Source organism: Trichomycterus rosablanca, chromosome 3 (genome assembly GCF_030014385.1).
Source record: "Trichomycterus rosablanca isolate fTriRos1 chromosome 3, fTriRos1.hap1, whole genome shotgun sequence".
Lineage (NCBI taxonomy): Eukaryota > Metazoa > Chordata > Actinopteri > Siluriformes > Trichomycteridae > Trichomycterus > Trichomycterus rosablanca.
Window position 1 is genome coordinate 51,833,104 of NC_085990.1, and position 22,083 is coordinate 51,855,186.

Genomic DNA, 22,083 nt, shown 5'->3' on the forward strand with positions numbered 1-22,083 from the left:
CAGCACTGCCGAGATTCGAACCCGACACTCGGGGGTTGTGGGCTAGCGCGATAGACCGCTGTGCCACCCGAGAGCCCTTTATTAAAGACTCGGCGGGTAGCACTGTCGCCTCACAGCGAGAAGGTCCTGGGTTCCATCCCCAGGCGGGGCGGTCCGGGTCCTCTCTGTGTGCAGTTTGCATGTTCTCCCTTTGTCTCTGTGGGTTTCCTCCGGGAGCTCCGGTTTCCTCCCACAGTCCAAAAATGGAAAAATGAAACATATTGTGAAACCGTCAGAATATCGTGATACAAATTTTTGCTCGTACCGCCCAGCCCTCCCTACATTAAAGCCTTTGAAAAGTTGAGTTCATTCACAGGTTACCAGCAAATGGAGCAAGTTCTTAACCGGTAGCAGAAGCTCGTCTTCGGTTCGATGTTCTCAGACTGATTCTGGTGACTTGAGGGAGAGACTGTACTGATTGTACAGATCGGTCAGTAACACCACGACACGTGTACCCACAGTGAGCGAAGCTGATCTTGGTTTGAATATCGGTAACGCTGGCGGAAACTGAGCGCTCTGGTTTAGCCCACGTTTGTACAGGTTTCATGAATCTGCTTGGTGATGAGGTACCATGATTCCACACATCACACTGCGCACTTTTATCTTCCGTCCCTGATGGAAAGATGAGTGGCCGCCCGCCCGCAGCGTTTATGTTTCGTTCCCCATCAGTGACGCCGCTCGTCTGTTTTCTGACCGTCCTGTACGACCGGAGGGTATTCTGTTACTGTATGACTATGACTTTCACTATGACGGGTGAACATTTTATCCTCAAAGTTAGTGCTGGACAATAATTCGATATCGATATATATCGCGATAGAAAATGTTTCAATAACGATGATATGATTTTTAAACAAATTCGAACGATATATATTACGCCAGCTTTGCCGGTGTTACTTTTTTGCGGAAGCATTTTTGCACGCAGGTGTTCCCACAGGGACGCAATTCAACAGCACACCTTAAGTAGTTCTCCATCAAAACAGTGCAGTAATACACTCAACATAAATGTCAACCACCAACACAATTACAGAAGAAGTACTACTACTGAGTACTAATGATACTTAGTAGTTATACTAAGTTATAATACGTATTAGTTGTGGCGCGCTAAGAGTAAAGGCACCAACGGGCTGCTCTGCGTGTTCCACTGTTGCCAGTTTGGGCGGTTTTCCTCTAAATTGGGCGTTTTTTTTCCCGAAAAACAATTTAATGGAATTTAAATAACACTTATATCTAAAAGAAAATCTTCCGTTTTAAGAAGCACCAGCATTGTAGAAGGCTATTAAAAGTAAAGTCAATTTTCAATGCTGATTTGGCTTAATAGTGCTGGTCAGCATGTGTCATATTCTTGAAAGAAAATTAAAATGTGTTTTCCATGCATTCACACTGGCATGTTCTGGGGTTCAAATGAGTCTCATCAGTACACACAAGTTTAAAGTCAAATGATCAAGTATTGCAAAGGAATATCTTTAAATTCTTTCTCATAATGTTAAGGTTATAAGCTATATTTTAGTTTTTCACAGGGAAAATGAGAAAAAATAAAAAGCTTATTATGCTGGGCTTGATGTAAATCTACATGGCACTCACTGCCTGTACAGGTAAATGAGTGAGTGACCAAAACACTACTAGATCAACAGCTACTAGCCACATACAAAAAATAAGGTACCAGACAGTTTCTGTGCCGCCCCTGTGTGAGCAATGGTCTCAGTCTGGCCACCCATATAGAAATTGTCTCGCTCCGCCACTGTCCACAGCTGATAAAGAAGCAGACGAGGACCACTGCTGTATAAGACGGTTGCACTGATGCTACAGTCCAGGATGTAAGAGGAAAATAATGTAGTTAAACATGTACGTGAAATATTTATAAAATGGGCAGTTTTTTGATTTTCTTTATAATATATCTTGTGTGAATCACTAGCTCAGCGTTTGTGTGATCAACAAAACCCCTACACTTAAATGTCTGAGATGCTAAAGAAGCTGTACAACTGTTTATTATTATTATTATTATTACAGGTAGTTACTCATTACACAAGATTCATCAGTTCAAGTTTAATATCAAACTCAGTCATGGATAATTTAGTATCTCAGTTCACCTCACTTCACTGTAAGCCCGGATAAGTTCAATCTACTTAAAACATTTGAGGAAACCGGTTGCCTTAAAAAAGTTAAGTAATGTATAATGAAAACTTGAGTTAGCGTAACTTAAAACATTAAGTTATTACACCTAAAAGGCAAGTTGATTAAACTTAATTTTTTAGTTATACCAACTGCTTTTCCCAATAATTCTACTTATTATCTTGAACTCAATGGACACAAATATTGATTTCTTCTTAGTTTTCATGTTAATTACATTTTAAATATGAATTAGAAATGTTTATAGAGAAACAGACAGAATTATAAAATTGTTTTTCTTTATTTCACTTCAGAAGTATTTACTTAAAATACAACATGTCAAGAAAACATCTTAAAAACTGTACAAGCTGTATATAAAGTTCTGATGAAACACAAACAGCTCCTCACAGTAACCATGAACCTGTAAAACAACACAAAGAAACAAGAAACAGAATTATTAAAATCAACATAAAATAAAGCAGGCCAGCACACTCTGCTTCGTATGAAGGCTAGCATGTAGCCTAAACACGGCAAATAAAGCAGCGCTGTTTGATTATTTATTTAGTGTCAACATTAAGATCATTTATTTTAAACAAAATCGTTAAGTTAAGTACAACACTTACCAACATTAGACGGAAGATGAAAAAGTCCCGTCACACTGGTGTACATGCTACTCAAAAATAGCATCATGAGTAAGAAAATGTTCGTCCATTTAGTTTAACAAAGGTTCCACTTCACAAAAGACAAGTTTACTTTTGCAAAAAGCCTTAAATGAAAAGTAAAAAGTAATTTGCAACAACAGGTTACAAAAGTTAAAACAAATGGCTACCCGAACACAAGAAAATCATTTTTGCCTGATTCACCAACAGCGAGCTGAAAAAAGGCGACTTACATGTAAATGGTGGCGTTTTTCTGTTTTATTACCTTAACTTAACTTTTTTAAGTTAATCTGATAGAAAAGTAATTTTTTTTCTTTAGTAAACTTAAATCTTTTAGCACATTTAAAAGTGTACTCAAATTAGTACATTGTACTCTGCATTTTATAGTAGAGCAAAAAAACTTTGATTAGATATAAAGTCCGGGCTAACAGTGTTGCACGTCTTTGGGAGGAAACCGGAGCGCCCGGAGGAAACCCACACGGACACGGGGAGAACATGCAAACTCCACACAGAAACGACCCGGACCGCCCCACCTGGGAATCAAACCCAGGACCACCTTGCTGTGAGGCGACAGTGCTACCCACCGAGCCACCGTGCCGCCCCAACTGTTTATTAAGTACAACCAAACGGGGCGGCACGGTGGCTCGGTGGGTAGCACTGTCACCTCACAGCAAGGTGGTCCTGGGTTTGATCTCCAGGTTGAGCGGTCCGGGTCCTTTCTGTGTGGAGTTTGCATGTTCTCACCGTGTCCGCGTGGGTTTCCTCCGGGCGCTCCGGTTTCCTCCCACAGTCCAAAGACGTGCAAGTGAGGTGAATCAGAGATACTAAACTGTCCAATTGTCCATATAACTACCGTTCCTGTCATGAATGTAACCAAAGTGTAAAACATGACGTTAAAATCCTAATAAACAAACAACCGAACAAGCTCGCTCGTCAGTAACCTGAACCACTAGGAGCTGCTCGGTTGGTTTCTGTGAGACGTGGACATTTCCCCAGCACTCCTGCAGTTCCTACGTGTTGCTTTGAAATCGCAAGTCTCAAAGTGCTAATTGCAGATCCAGACTCTCGCTGCTTTACTTTCACAGTTTCGTATTTACAGACCTGAATAAAAGGAAATCATTTTAATGAATAAACCCGTCACTAAAACATTTCTAACACGATCTGTACAATCTTTCTATTTAAAAGTTTGTTTGTTTATTCATTCCTAGTCTGTGTTTTATCTTGAACACACACAGCACAGTTACCTTAATAGTTAAATGTAAACCTAGAAGATCCAGCGACGGTGCGAGGCTTCATGTTCCGTCTCAAATACCAAAATACACGTCCGAGTTTTGACCCTCGTCCTCAGAATTGGTTGGGAGATTTCCGAGTTGATCATCGTCCGTGTAGGTGCCCGGCCTGCAGGTAGCAGATCTGAGATCGGAACTCAGGAGTAGGGCCGCCACTAACGACTATTTTTCGATCGATTAATCTATAGACTATTCGATCGATTATTCGGTTAATCTAAACGATTAATTTTCCTCCAAAAACGTAATTCAAAATCTCATTTACGCTTCTTTTATTTTAAAAACAAACTGTACGGCATAATAATATAACACAGAACTAAATGTAAACAGGGTTTATGTCCATATTATCACATTCTCAAGTGCTCCATATTAAACAGAGTGCAGCACGTGTTTATGGTGCTCCGTACACAAAGCAAAGTGCTTCAACTTATAGCAGAAATAAAATAGTTAGATGTAGCCACGTCTCATTAAGTCCAACGTACAGTAACGACAGAATGAGCCCCGATTCTAACCTCCACATTCACTCAACACTTACTGCACATTCTAAACCATGTAAACAAAGTGGTGTTAGGACACATTCACATGAGAAGCTTTTTGTGCTCTGAGCGACAAGAAATACGGTGTTCCAAGATCTCCACGATTAAGAAGCGTAATGAAACAATATAGACGTGCAACATCACACTGGTGCTGCTGTGGTACCAGCAAAGCTCTGCACCGTGTACAAACCACCTCTTAGTTTTGTGCCAGTTTTAAGTATCACCAAACTTTGGATGATTTGGGTCGTGGAAAACTTTTAGCTTTTGTTTGAAAGCTCTACGATCGGCCTCCGACGGCTGCAGACGGCATTTTTTAAGACGGCGCTTAATGCCCCCGACCAGCGACTGGACCAGATACGACTGAGGTCCTGCACGCAGCAGGTAGTGTTGAGGGAATCATATGAACGCTTATACATTTACATTTAATTTTCAGCATTTAGCAGACGCTTCTATCCGAAGAGACTTACTTTACAGTTACAGTATACAGTCTGAGCAATTGAGGGGCCTTGCTCAAGGGCCCAACAGCAGCAACCTGGCAGTAGTGGGGCTTGAACCAGCAACCCTCTGGTCCCTTACTGGTCCAGTACCTTAACCAATAGGCTACAGCTGTAGAAATGGAAACGTTGTAGAAATTAAAAAGGGATTATTTATAAACATGGTTTTGAAAACGATGCATCGACTAAAACTAATCGACTAGGTGGACCAATCGCGGCAGCCCTACTCAGGAGCTATTTAGGCTGCATGTAGCATCGTCTTATAGAGACGTGTAAACAAATATTACGGCTGGATTTATTCCTCATATAGAGAGTCGTTCTCCCTCTTGTGAATTGCCAGTGCTTAAGTAAGTGGGAGATTATGATTATGATTAGACTCGGATGTAATTATTCTTTTCACTGACCTACAAAATGCAGTCGAGGCTCCATCAACTGCACAGCAGCGGCGTTCTCGCCAGCCTCCCAGTTACTGTTGGCACGTTAAACGGAGGCTTTAATCCAGTTTTATCTGAGGACATGTTCTAACAATCACGGTCAAGGTATATTATACTATAAAACTGGGCCAGTGGTAGCTCAGTGGGTCTGACCACCAGCCTGATTCTCGCTGCTTGTGCTGCTCTGGCATCACCGGCAAGCCTTCAAGAGCGTCGCTGACCCCCCCCCCCCCCGTGTACCCTCCTCATCACTTCTTCCTCCTCGTATTCCACCTGCTGAAGCTCGAGGGCGGGTCCGGGATGAAAATAGCGCCCGAGAGCGACGACCACGGCGGCAGAAGAAACGGTGGGCGGACACGGCGGAACTATGTTTAGAGCGGCGTCTTCCGGCTCCTCCGCCACGCCGCGCCAGCCAGACACGCCGCAGTTTCCCCACGGGGTCGTTAATCCAGACAGCTGGTTGCTATAGCAACACCCGCTGCCGTTTGAGAGACAATTGTGGTGGTGGTGTTGGGTATGTGTGTGTGTTGGGGGGGGGGGGGGGGGGGGGGGGGGAGTGTTCGTGAGAACGATAGCGAGCGGGCACGGCGGTCGAGGCCGTCTGGGAAGTCGCTTGTTCCGCTTCCCTCACCTTGGCGTCCTGTTCGCTCGCGTTCAGACCCGCTGTGGTTGATGTGTTGATTTTCTCCTTTTGCATCGGTGTTATTAGACAGTAATGGTTTACCCTAAGTAATCAGGGCATTTAACGTCATCCTACCCAGAGCGGTAGAGGGAACAGAGCGGCGACACTCGGGGAACCGTTGTAACGGGGGCGGGACATTTTTTTCTGCGCAGCTTCCGCATCGTGGGCTGCTCAAAAGTTCCAAACATCCCATAGAGCTCCGTTAATTTCCACTACTTATCAAGCATTTTCAGCTGTTTGTTGCTTTGTTTTTAAAAAATAATGAATTTGATGTCATTAATATACTTAATACTGTTATTGTTTAGCATTTGCTCAGCACTAAATGTTACATGTTTATCTTAATTAATAGGTATAACTGAATTTAGCTTAGTCAGTTCACACTACACGATTTTTGGCCGGTCGGCGCTTGATTTTCCGGGTCGGGAGCAACTCGGCGTTCGCTCGGCGATTAAAACCCGGCTCTCAGTCGCTAAGTGTGAACTATCCAACAACTCGACCGGATCGAGTTTTCTAGCATGTCAGATATCTGATCTCAGACGTGCGACTGGGAATGAGTGACATGTCGAACAGCCAATGAGAACGCAGGATACGGCACAAACACTTTGATCTCTCGCTACTTGTTGACGTGCATTTTTGGAAGTGGTATCGTTAAACCCCTCGTCACTTCTCATGAATGTTTTTGTAAAGAAAAAAAGGGAGACCAGAGAAGCTCGTCTGTGATTCCAGTTGGTGATGGATGGTGTAGTGTGAAACCCCCTGTCGCCGATCAGTCGTGTAGTGTGAAATATACAGCGACCTGACGACTTGGAAAGTCGTGTAGTGTGAACTTGGCACTAGTCAGTTAAATTAATGACACACGAGTCTTTTCACCTAAAATGAGTTGATTAATCAAGTCTTGTTACAGAAATGATCATAAAACATTAGAGTCATAATAAATCATTTACTTTACTTTTACTTTCATACCTAAGTACATTTGAAGGTAAATACTTTAGTACTTTTACTCAAGTGGAGGTAAAGAGTATTTTTACTTTTACTGGAGTAATATTTTACCCTGGATATCTCTACTTTAACTCAACTACATGGTTTGTGTACCTCGTCCACCACTTACATTAGACAAAATGGACTTGTGCATATTCATAATGAATTCATTCATGTATTACATGTAGGAATGAATGATTAATCACTCATGAAATAAGTCATTCAGTGCAGGTAAACCTTATGAATCCAGCCACATGGCTTAGTGTTTAACCAAAATGATTATTATTATTATTATGAATCCTCAGGAAAGTGAAAAACAAAACAAAAACTCTTTAATCTCTGTACTGTATATCGTCTCTACTACTTAATGATATGGCATTATGTAATGTACGCTAATATAATGTACCGTGTGTTAACAAGTCATTATAAACATCAATCTTCCACTTCATATACCAAACTGACATTAAAGCAGATGCAGTAAATGTAAACGCAGTTGAAAATACCCAGAAATTGTACAAATGTTTATTATTTAATGTTTAATATTTCACTCACTGCTGCCGGTCCCATATGAGAACGTGACAGCGCCGGGTTTGTTTGGAACTATTGGAGGGTTACATGAACCACGTGACCGCGTAGCGGCGAGATCAAGGAGTGTCGCAACTCTCTCTATCTACGGCTCTGATCCTACCCTACTGAGAAGAGGGCGTGTCTAAATCCTCAGATCCCTTAAAATGCTCTTACTGAGGCGCTTTAATTCTGAGTGATGATCTGACTGAATAACGCTGAAGGCAGTTTGCATTTATAGAGCTGCACAGTGGGGCTGGAAGTAGTGTGGGTGCTGCACAGCACTGGGGTATCGGGTACTTAGGTTTGGTCCTTGCCTCTGTTCACTTTATGTAGTGAGGTTTGCATTTGCAACCATCGTTGCAGGGAGGGCGCATTATCCTCCTGAAAGAGGGCATCGTCATTATATAAAACCGTTGCTACGAAGGGGTGAACTCGGCCTGCAGGAATGTTTAGGTAGGTGCTGCTTCACCGAGTAACGTCCACTTAAATGCCAAGACTCTGCCGGCTTGTCTTCCTGCAGTAGTGCATCCTGTTATCGTATCTTTAAAATGGGAAAATGGGATTCATCATCGTTTATGGCTTTGTGGTCCAGTTCTGATGCTCATGTGACCTGTGTAGGCTTATTAGACGGTGGCTCGGTGGGTAGCACTGTCGCCTCACAACACAAAGGTCCTGGGTTCGATCCCAAGGCGGGGCGGTCCGGGTCCTTTCTGTGTTCGGTTTGCATGTTCTCCCCGTGTCCGTGTGGGTTTCCCCCGGGAGCTCCGGTTTCCTCCCACAGTACAAAGACGTGCAGATGAGGTGAACTGGGGACACTAAATTGTCCATGACTGCGTTTGATATTAAACTTGTGAACCGATGAATCTTGTGTAATGAGTAACTACCGTTCCTGTCATGAATGTAACCAATATGACGTTAAAATCCTGATAGATAAATAAATCAGACGATGGACAGAGGGTCAGCATGAGCATTCTGACCACTGTGCAGCCCCATTCGCAGCAAGCTACGATGCACCGTGTTTCCTGACGCCTTTCTATCATAGCCAGCATAAACTTTTCCAGTAATTTGTCTTACAGTGGCTCTTCTGTGGTATCAGACCAAGACAGACTAGTTTTCAGTTCCCATGAGCATTATTGAGTCTTCAGCGCCGGTTTACTGGATCTTTTGTTTATTACTGGGGTCCTACTTTAAATTCATGGGAAAATGTGCTTAATTTCACGAACCTTGTTTTTCCCAAACATCACAGATTTTAACAGATTTTTAAAGAAAAGAGCCACATTTCACGTCAGTCATTGAATGACACTCATAAACTGAATGATAGAATAAATAGAAGACACACAGCACAGCTCCCTTAATAGTTAACCCAGAACCCACACATACCCCTTTTCCACCAAAAGAACCCTGGTTCTTGAACCGGTTCTGTTCAGGTTTCTCTGAACCTTGGTGTTCTGTAGAGAACCGACGCGCGTTTCCACCAGTTTTTGAGAACTAAGCAGCGTTATCTTCGGTGGGCGTTACTTAACAAAGTTAAGAGCAGTAATATCATGGTGGAGTGTGTAGATTATGTGTGAGCATTTGTGCTGCTGTTACAGATGTTTGTTTTTATGTAAAAAGCATCGCTCTAACAATCGGTGATGAGAAGACGTGACTTGTTTGTCTCAGTTGTTGTTTTCTTTAGTTCATTAAAGTGAGAAGAGCTTTGCGCTTCGGTTTCACCGCGACTCTCGGCGCAAACAGCCGATTTGCTCAGCGCTCGACTTGAGCGGTGAAACATCATTAAAGTTCCACAACACGAACAAACATCTGTGTGAAATAACCATCAAATCCAGTCTAAAATAAAACATGTATCTGTGTTCAGCTGGATTTACTTCACGTGTGTTTATGCAGCTCGGGGAGTTGAAAAAGCTTCACGCTTTATTTTTCACGTTAAGCGTGTTTCGTTCTGTCCGGGTCACTTTTATCCCGTAATATCACACAGTTCATCTTTTTAAAGGCGCTTTGAAAATATCAGCGGCAGACTGGCTCGAAACGTAATCAGGTGAAGTTTAAGAGATAAAGATGCAGCATTAAGCTCCATACGAGACTCCAGCTGACGCCATTGTTGCTGTCGCTGTGCTGTACAACATGACGCGGCCACAGATGGACGTCACGGTTCGGGCTGAAAAACCAAGTATCCTGTGGTGCCAGATCGGCCCGCTAGTTCGCTGTCTGGAACCTCTTTTTTCTGGAACCGGTTCAAAGTCAAGTTCGGGAACCGGAACGGGCTCCGTGCCGCGTCGGTGGAAAGGGGTAACAGTTGAATCAGTTCATCTGGACACAAGTTGGTTGTGTTCATCACTCATCCAAGTGACTTCTTCAGTCTGAGCTGCATAACAACCGCAAACTGTGTAACAATGGAATCGGTGATCAGGTCCATATGCAAATCACAATGAGCATTAAATACAATGGCCATGTGTGCCTTTTACACATGATTGGGGTGTAGCTCCTATCATGGCGTTGTAAGATGGCGGGAGACGGGGTACGTTTGAATGTAAATGTGTACCACACGGACCAGTCGTTATGCAAATCTTCTGCATATAAATGTTGGGTTATTCACCACCAGCTCAGACTGAAGAGGTCATTCGGATTGAGTGACGAAACGTATCTCCACAACCAACTTGTGTCCAGATGAACTGATTCGACTTTGTGGATTTGTGTACCTGGATTATTGAGCATGCACCAAGAGAGTTAACCTAGAACATCCAGCGACGGTTGAGGCTTCATGTTCTGTCTCGAATACCAAAATTCTCATGTGTTTTGACCCGCAGAATTAGTTGGGAGTCCAAATTCGTCGTGTTTTTAGCTGCTCGGACATTTTGACCAAGCGATCGCTGACCGAATTTCCGTAGGACGGCTAGGACGCCTCATAGTGCAGATCAACCAGCAAACGTGAGGCACCCGAGCGCTGCACGAAGACGAACCTTAAATGTAGAAGTTCACACAGGAAACTCATTTTACAGTTTGTGACGTGATTTCTGAAGCATCGTTTCTGTGGTAAAGTTCCCGTGTGCTGCTTCTTTACTGAACCGACAGACTCGGCTGCTCCAGTTTCAGGCTCAGTCTGTGGATCAAGGCCACCTTAAATCCCCCAGCGCTGATGCAGAGATTGAGCTGCGAGCCATGGCCTGTCTGCACTTCCTGCTGCGGGCGATCAGAATGAAACGGGGCCGCTGATCCCCCCCCGCCCCGCTCCACCTTCCACCCGGTCGTGTCCTCCCGCGGCGGAACATGCCAGCGTCCGGTTTTCGATCTGTTCACATAGCTGGTGTAATCGGTCCCCGGCGTGCTCGGGGGGGGGGGAACGATGTGTGTTCATCACCCAGACCTGCAGATGAATACGGGAGGTGTTCACACCTCTGCCAAAGCAGATGTCGGTGCCCACGCTCCGTACTAGGACTTTCTTTTGACTTGCCCAGACTTTGTTTCCTTACACGTCCGTGTGCTCGTCTTCTCTAAACGAGTCGTCAAATTCATACAGTTTAAGTCCTTAAATCCTTTCATCAGCCTAAACCACCTCCTTGTTTCTACACTCACTGTCCATTTTATCAGCTCCACTTACCATATAGAAGCACTTTGTAGTTCTACAATTACTGACTGTAGTCCATCTGTTTCTCTGCATGCTTTGTTACCCCCCTTTCACCCTGTTCTTCAATGGTCAGGACCACCACAGAGCAGGTATTATTTAGGTGGTGGATGATTCTCAGCACTGCAGTGACACTGACATGGTGGTGGTGTGTTAGTGTGTGTTGTGCTGGTATGAGTGGATCAGACACAGCAGCGCTGCTGGAGTTTTTAAACACCTCACTGTCACTGCTGGACTGAGAATAGTCCACCAACCAAAAATATCCAGGCAACAGCGCCCCGTGGGCAGCGTCCTGTGAGCACTGATGAAGGTCTAGAAGATGACCGACTCAAACAGCAGCAATAGATGAGCGATCGTCTCTGACTTTACATCTACAAGGTGGACCGACTAGGTAGGAGTGTCTAATAGAGTGGACAGTGAGTGGACACGGTATTTAACTGCTGTGTCTGATCCACTCATACCAGCACAACACACACTAACACACCACCACCATGTCAGTGTCACTGCAGTGCTGAGAATGATCCACCACCTAAATAATACCTGCTCTGTGGGGGTCCTGTGGGGGTCCTGACCATTGAAGAACAGAGTGAAAGGGGGCTAACAAAGTATGTAGAGAAACAGATGGACTACAGTCAGTAATTGTAGAACTACAAAGTGCTTCTATATGGTAAGTGGAGCTGATAAAATGGGCAGTGAGTGTAGAAACAAGGAGGTGGTTTTAATGTATTTATACACTCCTTATATACTTTCTATATATAATATTCTATATTCAGAAAGGACCCCTGATGGGATCGACTGACCCTGACGTCTCTCTGTGTCTCTGTGTGTAGATATCTGGAGTCTGGGAGTGATTCTCTTCATGCTGGTGTGTGGACAGCCTCCCTTCCAGGAAGCCAACGACAGCGAAACCCTCACCATGATCATGGACTGTAAATACACCGTCCCCACCCACGTCTCCAACGCCTGCAAAGAGTGAGTGCGCTCTCATTCGTCCTCTAAACACTGAGTCTGTCATAGACACATTTTACATCATCCCACACTCCCGAGAAGAGGGCGTGTCTAAATACTTAGATCACATAAAATGCTCCAACTGAGGCGCCTCAATTCTGAGTGATGATCTGACCGAATAACGACGGAGCGTCCGATAGATCCTCGGCGCTGAGGGCAATCCCAGCATTCAGTGCGGCGCGACTTTTCTCACAAAGAATGACAAACATAGTGGACGAGTATAATGCGGGGCAACCAACGGAGTTCTTTTCACATGTAAATAAATCCTCATTGATGTTTAATGTGTATGAAGGTGCACGAGTGTCGTTTATCTGTAAATTCGGGCTCGTCAGGGACGGTTTAACCGTTTTCGGTACAAGGACGGAGACGTTAGCTGGCGTGTTAGCGGGTCGTGCCGCCTCAGCACGTCGGTTGAACGTCCCGAGGCTAACTGTGTCAGCTTAGTAAGTAGAGCGTCTAAATAATCTGCCTCACGAGTTCGATGTCTTATTAGAATCCTCTCTGCTGAGGCAGCTGATCAGGTAGGCAGGAGGCAGCAAGGCAGCTCACTAGGTTTCAGACAACCTGGGGTCAGAGCTCAGTGTCAGCTGGAGCAGACAGGGTTAAGGGCCTTGCTCAAGGGCCCAACAGCCTGGATTTGAATCGGCAAAGCCCTACCCACTAGAGTAGAGCTTTGAAACCTCAGTATGTTGGAGGTTTCGATGACTGACGGACGCTTCACTGCTGCCGCTCGTTCATGATGTTCTCAGTATTTTTTGACGACACCAGACTGTTCGTAATCGAACCCCGTGAGTCTCTGACGTGCCTGGCACACGGGTGAAATAAAGCTCTGTAAGCTATACACCGATCAGCCATAACATTAAAACCACCTCACTGTCCATTTTATCAGCTCCACTTACCATATAGGAGCACTTTGTAGTTCTACAATTACTGACTGTAGTCCATCTGTCTCTCTACATGCTGTTTTAACCTGCTTTCACCCTGTGCATCAATGGTCAGGACCCCCACAGGACCCCCACAGAGCAGGTATTATTTAGGTGGTGGATCATTCTCAGCACTGCAGTGACACTGACATGGTGCTGGTGTGTTACCCTGTGTCCACCCTGTTAGACGCTCCTACCTAGTCGGTCCACCTTGTAGATGTAAAGTCAGAGACGATCGCTCATCTATTGCTGCTGTTTGAGTCGGTCATCTTCTAGACCTTCATCAGTGGTCACGGGACGCTCACACCATTGGGTGGCCATGATGTGTTGTCATACTCGGTCACTGAGGTACATTATGTGCGTAAATACCGCACTATAGATACACTTAAGTAGATTCGGCTGTAGTACTGGGTCCTTTAGTTTGCGGTGTCCCCCCAGTCTAGTTGTTTTCGATTTCCCAATCTGTATTTCTGCCTCTACTGCCGCCCACCTTAGTACCACACACCACCTACACGTGTGCAGTCGGCGACCGCTACTCTTCACGGAGGGTCACGCACTGATCTCGGTCATCCCCCGTCTCTGTGCAGCACCATCGATCAGCCAGCAGAGGTCATGAGGAATCCCTACAGCCCTCCCTCTCTCGGACAAGCCAAGTCCCTGGACGAGCCAGTCATTGTACGCAGATGAGCCCGGGCGGCCTTAAGCCGAGCTGAGATTCTAATTCGTGACCTCGAGATGTCAACGCCAATGTTAGTGGGTACAAAAATAAGACCAGTTTGTCTGCTGCTGTGTCTTTAAGAGGCATTTAGGAGTAAAAATAGAGTTTCAGAAATCTCCATCCTGGATCTGGTCAGTCTACCTGCATGTGTGTTTGAGGACACGCAGATGAAAACACGCTTATCTCTGCACTGTAAGCGAAGGCCAGATTTAAACCGGGGACGTTCAGACCGTCCTGCACCAGTCTGCGTGTTAGTCGTGCAACGTGGGTTTCGTTCTGTGAGTGTCCGACTGAATCTCGGACGTAGTAACTGGGTTAAAATTAAACTTCATTTTTTATCTTTATTCAACACGGAGTCTAGTAACACACACACACACTTCACTACTCAGAATGTGTTTTGGTCGAATCTCGGGCACCTTTGTTTCATTTCTACATGGTTGTATATGAGTAACAGGACTGAGGTTTTAACCTAGAATCAGTCAATACGTGAAATATAGCAGCATGGAGAACATGCTAAAGCACCAGAACACTGAGCACAGTCTAGTGATTTATCACAAAATGTTCTAAACAACTGAGAATAAATGGAGTTAACAGGAATGAACGTGGAGATGAATCTACTCAGTTACAATATTATCAAACATACAGGGGAATAAAAAGGAGAACCTACTAATGCTCATCCCGTGACCTTCAGTAGATACAGATAATGAACATTTCTGTATTTATTTAAATATTTCCACATGTTTATTATCAGAAGGATGAATATGTGAGGGTAACAGGACTGAGTGAGTAAAACATGGATTTTAACCACATTATTCTACATTTCTTATAGAAAATAAAGATTAAACACACAGACGTGATCTGGAGTCACCGAACACTGCAGGACAAAAGGATTTCTGACAGATTTTACTCTTATATTTCATTATAAAGTGTCGTGTTAAATAGTTTTTATTAATGCTTTAAATTTTATTTCCTAAATTTGTGATTAGATGAATGTGCAGGACACTTTGCTCTATTAAAATGTATTTTACATTTATACTTAAGCAATAGAACATGAGAGGTATAACACACAGTTTTTACAAAATAAAGAAAGAAAATAAATCAAAGAAGCCCCGAATTTCATAATAAATATGCTTTAATATTGACAATACCTTCCGCCAAAAAGTAGTTCCACAACGAATGAGTTGCTGCTATACAACGGTAAAAATTCCCTCCCCTGCCTTAACACAGTAGGCTGAAAAAGGCGTATAGTTTAACACCACAAAGTAACGCTAGTTTGGAATAAAAATAATAATAAGCGAATATGAATAAGCGAAGATGAAAGGAAAATGAGAAAAAGCTAAAAATAAAATTAATTAAGTATTAAAAGATAGAGTTATTGTGTTATCTGTATATGTTAATCTGCACACTTCCGTTCATTGTGCAGTTAGAAACAAAAGGCTGCTCTGTAGGACGTGCATCGGCGTCCAACAGTCCGGCTTGTGTGCATGAAGCTTGTCGTTACTGGCAACGCGTCAGCGGAGTAACACAGTTGTGGTGTGAAAAGGCCGTAACTGTTATCACCGATATCAGCACGGTTAGAACTAGGGACGTAACGATGCACCACAAGACAGTTAAAAATCGGTGCACATGTGCCACAATTCGAATCGGTTATTCATTTAAGATGAATCGATATTCACTTTAAACAGCAGAGGGCGCCGGCGCTATTCACCTCGCCCGGTTGACGTCACTTCACAAAGTTGGCAGGTAGGGGATTTTCCAGCCAAATGTATTCATGTGAGGATACTTTCTTTATTTGTATTATTCATTTACTATTATAATGTTGAATTTGTACCTACCTCAGAAATAAAAGGGCCTTCATTATTTAGATAAATAAAAGATAAGCTCAAATACACTATTTAAATTTTTTAAGAGAAATAATAAAAGGAAACTTTGTCATCATTTGTCTTCAATTTCATTCGTATCGCATCATGGGTAGAGTGTATCGTTACATCCCTAGTTAGAACGGAACTCGACCAATCAGATCGTAAGGTCGGAACTAACTGTTGTGTAAATATAAATGTATCCCGGGGACGGAAACGGCCCATGTCGCTCTTGTTGTCGCTCCACTTAGAGCATCTCGGTACGCCCCGGTCCTCCTCGCGTGACGCTCGCTCTCCTGCCTCGTGATGGCTTCTTTCTTTAATGATGCACTGTAGGTGAATGAGCGATATTTAGCCGGCAGATTTGCTCACCGCGTGGTTAATGAGGTTCCATCTGCTGTGTTTATATTAAAGAAAACTCGATCGACCTTTAGGACTGATGGAAAGAAGAACAGAGAAGCACTGATAAGGATTTCTGTGCTGTTAAATCAGTATGCAGTATAAATATTACACTAAGCTGTATGACTTCTGTTTTTACTCATACAGACGGTGGACGGCGCCATGCTTTAATGTCACACCTTGGCTGTTTGCTAAGGCTTTATTGCCTCCCGACTACAAGAGTCGATTTACATTTTGTTTTTTTATATTTGACTATAAAATCGTTAATATATTTAACTATTTAAACATGATTTCTACTGCTTACAATTATGACTGTATACAATTCGAGCTGAGGGTTAAGGGCCTTGCTCAGGCACATCGGCAGTTTGGCAGCATTGTGATTTGAACCGACAACCTTCTGATGACTAGTCCAGTATCTTACCCTCTGAGCAAGTACCCTTATGATGCACGTTATCATTTGTTTGGTCAGTAGGTCAGTAGCTCATCAATTAAGGTACAGGACTAGTAATTAGAAGGTTGCTGGTTCAAGCCACGTCAATGCCAGGTTGTCACTGTTGGACCCTTGAGCAAGGCCCTTAACCCTCAATTGCTCAAACTGTATTCGGTCACAATTAGCATTTGCTTTCTATTATATTGTGTTTCTGTATTTCCCCGCACCATCAATCAGCCAGCAGATGTCGTACTTTCATCAGTTACGACGAGTCCCTATCCGAACGACAGGCCAACCGTTGCTCACGTGGCGGCTCAGCCCAGCCGGCAGGCAGAGCCGAGACTCGATACGATGTATTCGAGATCCCAGCTCTGGTTCCAGCGCGTGTTTTTACCTTTCACATGAGCTGCGTCCGAAATCGCACACTCCCATACTCAGTAGTACGCGACAGCGGTTAGTGTGTCCGAATACACAGTATACATAAAGAGGTACGCGAGAAGTACCCGGACGGCCTACTTCTTGGGCAGCCATGTTCGAGTATGCAAACGACGCACACTTTTGGTCCGCTAAGGTATCCCATAATTCAGCTGGAGCTGCGTAGGTCGTTCGAAGCGGAAGAAGAAAGATGGCGGAAAACTGAGAGTCCTCTGTTTATAAGTGAGAGTAAGATAAACAAAGTAAAAACGTTATTATTGCGTACGACCCTAAATAACGTTATGATTAGCGCAAAAAGACGATAAATATCCAAAATGTTGGCGAGTGGGGCTTGTAATGAGCACGCGGTCTGTAACTATGGCGATATTACGTCCTCACGTCATCACTTGACGTTGGTAAGATGGCGGACGTAGTACATAGAGCAGGCATGCTGCACACTTCTGTACTGAAGCGCGTACTTCTTCGTATCTAGTACGTACAGGAGGTCCTCGGCTTACGTCGGAGATCCGTTCGGAACCCATGAGCATACATAAGCGTCTACGTCACTCACATGGAGCACATACACAGTACAGTAATGAAGCGAAACAGTAAAAATAAAAAGGAAATAAATAAATATTCGTCCGCTCCGCTCGCCAACTAGTTCCCGTGCGAACTTTGTTTTCCCGTCTCAGACGGCGTATATCGGAATGACGGAACAAGACTTCCTTAATGAATTTATAGGAGATGGCGACGTAACCACGAAACGCCGTATGTCGAGTCCGCCGTTACCTCCAGGACTTACTGTACTTTGTAAGTATGCGATTTCGGACGCTCATTTTGTACATTTTGTACATGTTTTTACCGCAACCCAGGAAACGCAAACAACGCACAAAACAAAATGAAATGTACTTAATTAAGGTAAGGGCAGTGGTAAGGGTACTGGAGTAGTACTCAGAAGTAGTGATCGACCGATATGGGTTTTTTAATGGCCGATGCCGATACCGATATTTAGACGAAAGAAGTGGCCGATGGCCGATATATAAAGCCGATAATACCATTTTTTTTACAACAAAAAAATACAATAATAATAATAATAATAATACAACAAAACAGAATTAATGATCTTAAATAAACATTTATTTATCACTGTATATTCTTGTTTGCTCTTTTGGCCGTTCAAAAAATTAAATAAAAAAAATAAAAACTTTAAATAAAATACAAATTATTTCAAAGGTTTCAGTGCACTTAACATACACAAGCAGATAGCAGTATCTTTTTGTTTTTAAGAATGAACAAACATGCTTAGTGAAGACAGTTAGTTGCACATAGAAGAACTTCTTTTAAGGAGCCATTATTTAAGCACCAAACTGTGTGTGCATTGTGTTTGAGCATTTAGATAAGTAATCAAAATATAAATAAAATATTAACAAAAACATTTGTGAATAAAAAATAATGAAGTTAAAGTTAAAGTGAAATATTTGGGGGGAAAAAAAGGTTGTAAACACTGTCCAAGTCAAGAGCAGCAAATTGTAGGAAACAGTTTCCAGTCTTGAAATAAAATGGCAATATCCTCACTGAATGTTTTCTCAGCCTCTCTTTTTAGTAGTCCCAGTCTAAAAGCAGCAAGTTGTAATGCAGGAAACAAAGTTTCTCTGCATTTTCTCCAGTGAGCCTGTTCCTTTTCTTCTCATAAATGGTCCCAATCTCACTAAAAATTCTCTCACTGGGAACAGAGGAGGGTGGAGGACAGAGATATTTTCTTGCCAGTGGTGCAAGAAGGCTTAGACATTCTTACCGTTTTCTCTGATGAGACGGCATGCGGCTACAGGCTGGAGGATTACAATCCTTGTTCTTGTGCATTCACTGATGTCTGCCTGGAGAGTGGCAAAATGGACACACGGGGCGCTCTAACAACAGCCAGACCGATGACTGTATACAGTCACTGAGCTGACGGAGGCAACGTTTAAATATCGGCCTTGTGCGCACATATATCGGCCGATGCCGATTATCTAAAAAATGCCAAAAATCGGCCCGATTAATCGGCCGATCACTACTCAGAAGGTTGCCGGTTTAAATCCCACATGCTCCAAGTTGCCCCTGAGCAAGGCCCTAAACCCTCGCTTGCTCAAATTGTATTCAGTCAACACTGTAAGTCTGACCATCGTAAATGCAAAAAAAAAACAAATGTAATATAAAACTATTTAATGAATAAAGTTGCAATCTGCTCCCACTGTGGTTTACAAGGTTTAACGTACAGCCTCCACAAGGGGGCGTTCATGTACAAGTTAATTTTTTATGTGCCTGTTAAAGTTCGTTTATTTAATTATTATTATTTTTGGGTTGCAACCCACCTAAGCGTCGTGGGTTTGAAAAGTCCTGTAGTAAGCCACGTTGTCATAGGCGTGGCATCGTCTCGCTCGATTAATCGAGGATTTTTGGGTGTGAATACGTGGCAGCTTGTGTCTCTCTCAGATCCCAGTGTACGCCTCCACGTCAGCGGTGCCTTCACACGTGTGCATGTCAGCCACGCTGTGGGCGCTGATGCTTCCCCGTATCCTGACAGATGTTAGATTTCGCATCATTTAACTGATGGCTCACAGTCTAGTGTTTTAGCAGATTAGAAATGTACTCTGTGTGTGTGTGTGTGTGTGTGTGTGTGTGTGTGTGTGTGTGTGTGTGTGCGTTTGCTTTTAAATTTTTAGTAAAAACTGTAAAACGACTGTAAGGGCGACGCCCAAGTGGCACAGCGGGATATTCCACCAGCACGCCAGGGCAGTTGTAGCTTAGCGGTTAAAGTACCAGAACAGAAATCGAAAGGTCGCTGGTTTAAGCCCCACCACTGCCAGGTTGAGCAACAATATACTGTCTCAGTACTGTAAGTCACTTTAGATAAAAGCGTCTCCTAAATGTAATGTTTGAAGCTCAGCTGGGCGCCCCCTGGCAGACACAATCGGCAGTACCTTTAGCAGTCAAAATCAGCCACTAGTCTGCTGGGTGGGAAAGGACTGGACTAAAAAAAAGAGGGCTGTGTAAGAACCCTGGTTAGTAGCCCGAGGCGCCTGTACAGAGACTCTCCATGCGCGTGAAGGTCCCTAGCAGAGGAAGACTAATTGACTATGATAAATTGGCAGTAAAAGGGAGGAAGTGCATAGATAAAGTAGTAAAAAAATAAAGAAAACGACTGTGAGGGCAAAACATTATGACCACCTTCCTAATATTGTGTTGGTCCCCCTTTTGCTGCTCTGTGTATTCTGACACCTTTCTATCAGAACCAGCATGAACTTCTTCAGCAGTTTGAGCTACAGTAGCTCGTCTGTTGGATCGGACCACACGTGCATCACTGAGCCTTGGCCGCCCATGACCCTGTCGCCGGTTTACCACTGTTCCTTCCTTGGACCACTTTTGATAGATACTGACCACAGCAGACCGGGACACACCCCACAAGAGCTGCAGTTTTGGAGATGCTCTGACCCAGTCGTCTAGCCATCACACTTTGGTCAAAACATTTTTCCTGCTTCTAACATCAACTTTGCTGCCTAATATATCCCACCTACTAACAGGTGGCGTGATGAAGAGATAATCAGTGTTATTCACTTCACCGGTCAGTGCTCATGATGTTATGCCTGGTCAGAAAAATGTAGGCTGAGCTTTTTTTAATCTGCTCGTTTTCATTCCTCTACAATGAAGACACATGCAGACGATGTTACAACATACACGCAAATGATTTTTTTTTTTCCATGGAAAATTCATTTAAACCGAAGCTATGTGAACAATGTGGTGCTCTGAACGTGTTGGCGCTAACCGCAGGCACAACAGCTGGCATGTAGCCCTGACTGAAAGCTCTTTATGAGCTGGAGGGGGGGGGTGGATCTGTGTTCGTCGGCTCTGTGTGCTCGCTGTGGATACTAGAATGAAGCTGGAATCTTATCAGCGATCGGCGCCAGGCCGGTTCCCCGGGGAGCTGGAGGGTGACGGTGATTATCATAAAGACCGTCAGGGCAGCGTTTAATCAAGACTCTCCTCTTCGTTTTGCTTCGGACCTCTGCCTTATACTTAAGAACCGACTTCATTATGTTTAAGATGTTTTCCAAAAAAAAAAGAGGACTATTTTAATGCTCAGAATGACATAAACACTGATCTGTAAGGGCTTTAAGCTCAAGTTCAATACCCGTGCACTATAGAGATAAGCTGGCACTGATTTCTGAACTTTGCTCGGAGTTCTCTTTCTCCATCGTGAGTTGTTCGGGCGTTTTATAACACGACCGTCACATTGGAAGATCATTTATATCTACAGTAGTTGGGTATTTCATATAAATACCACCACATCTAGAACACCTTGGTCACAATTGCAGGTCACTTGGGATAAAAGTGCCAGCTGATGCCAGATTCACACTACACCAGGGGTGTCGAACTCATTTTCACCGAGGGCCACATCAGCATTATTGTGGCCCTCAAAGGGCCGATTGTAACGTATCCTGCTCTGATTGCAGTCTGTTGTTTTTCTTGGAGGCCGAATTCTGCATTTATATCGTCCTCCTTTACCACAGACACGGCCTCATAACACAAGAGACGCACCGGTTTCCCTTACTGAAGCACAAACTTGTTTTCACTTTCATTACATTTCCTCCTCATGCTTAATTTTCTTGCTTATCTTCTTGTACATTTTAGGATCATGTGTAAATATTTCTTAACATCATCTACTGGTGGGATGGGTCACTTTGCAGGTCACAAAATCAGCAAGCATTTTGAGAGATGCAGTTTATTTAGGATTTTACAGTGTATTTTAAGACAATCATTCTGCCCTCACTAATAGTTTATCCCCCTTTCTCAGCTAGACAGACAGACAGACAGACAGACAGACAGACAGACAGACAGACAGACAGCTCTCTTCAGAATACAGTCGGTTTATTTGCTTCCCAGCTGTGTGAT

At 43.6% G+C, this 22,083-nt stretch overlaps 1 protein-coding gene across 2 annotated transcripts in view; it reads left to right on the forward strand.

Moving 5' to 3' along the window:
• The window catches only part of snrka (SNF related kinase a), a 62,090-nt gene that overhangs the window by 23,349 nt on the left and 16,658 nt on the right, over positions 1 to 22,083 (forward strand). For both annotated transcript variants that reach the window (XM_062991441.1, XM_062991440.1), the window contains exon 3: positions 12,234 to 12,375. In XM_062991441.1, the coding sequence (XP_062847511.1) occupies positions 12,234 to 12,375 (142 nt within the window). The remainder of the gene's footprint in view (positions 1 to 12,233; positions 12,376 to 22,083) is intronic.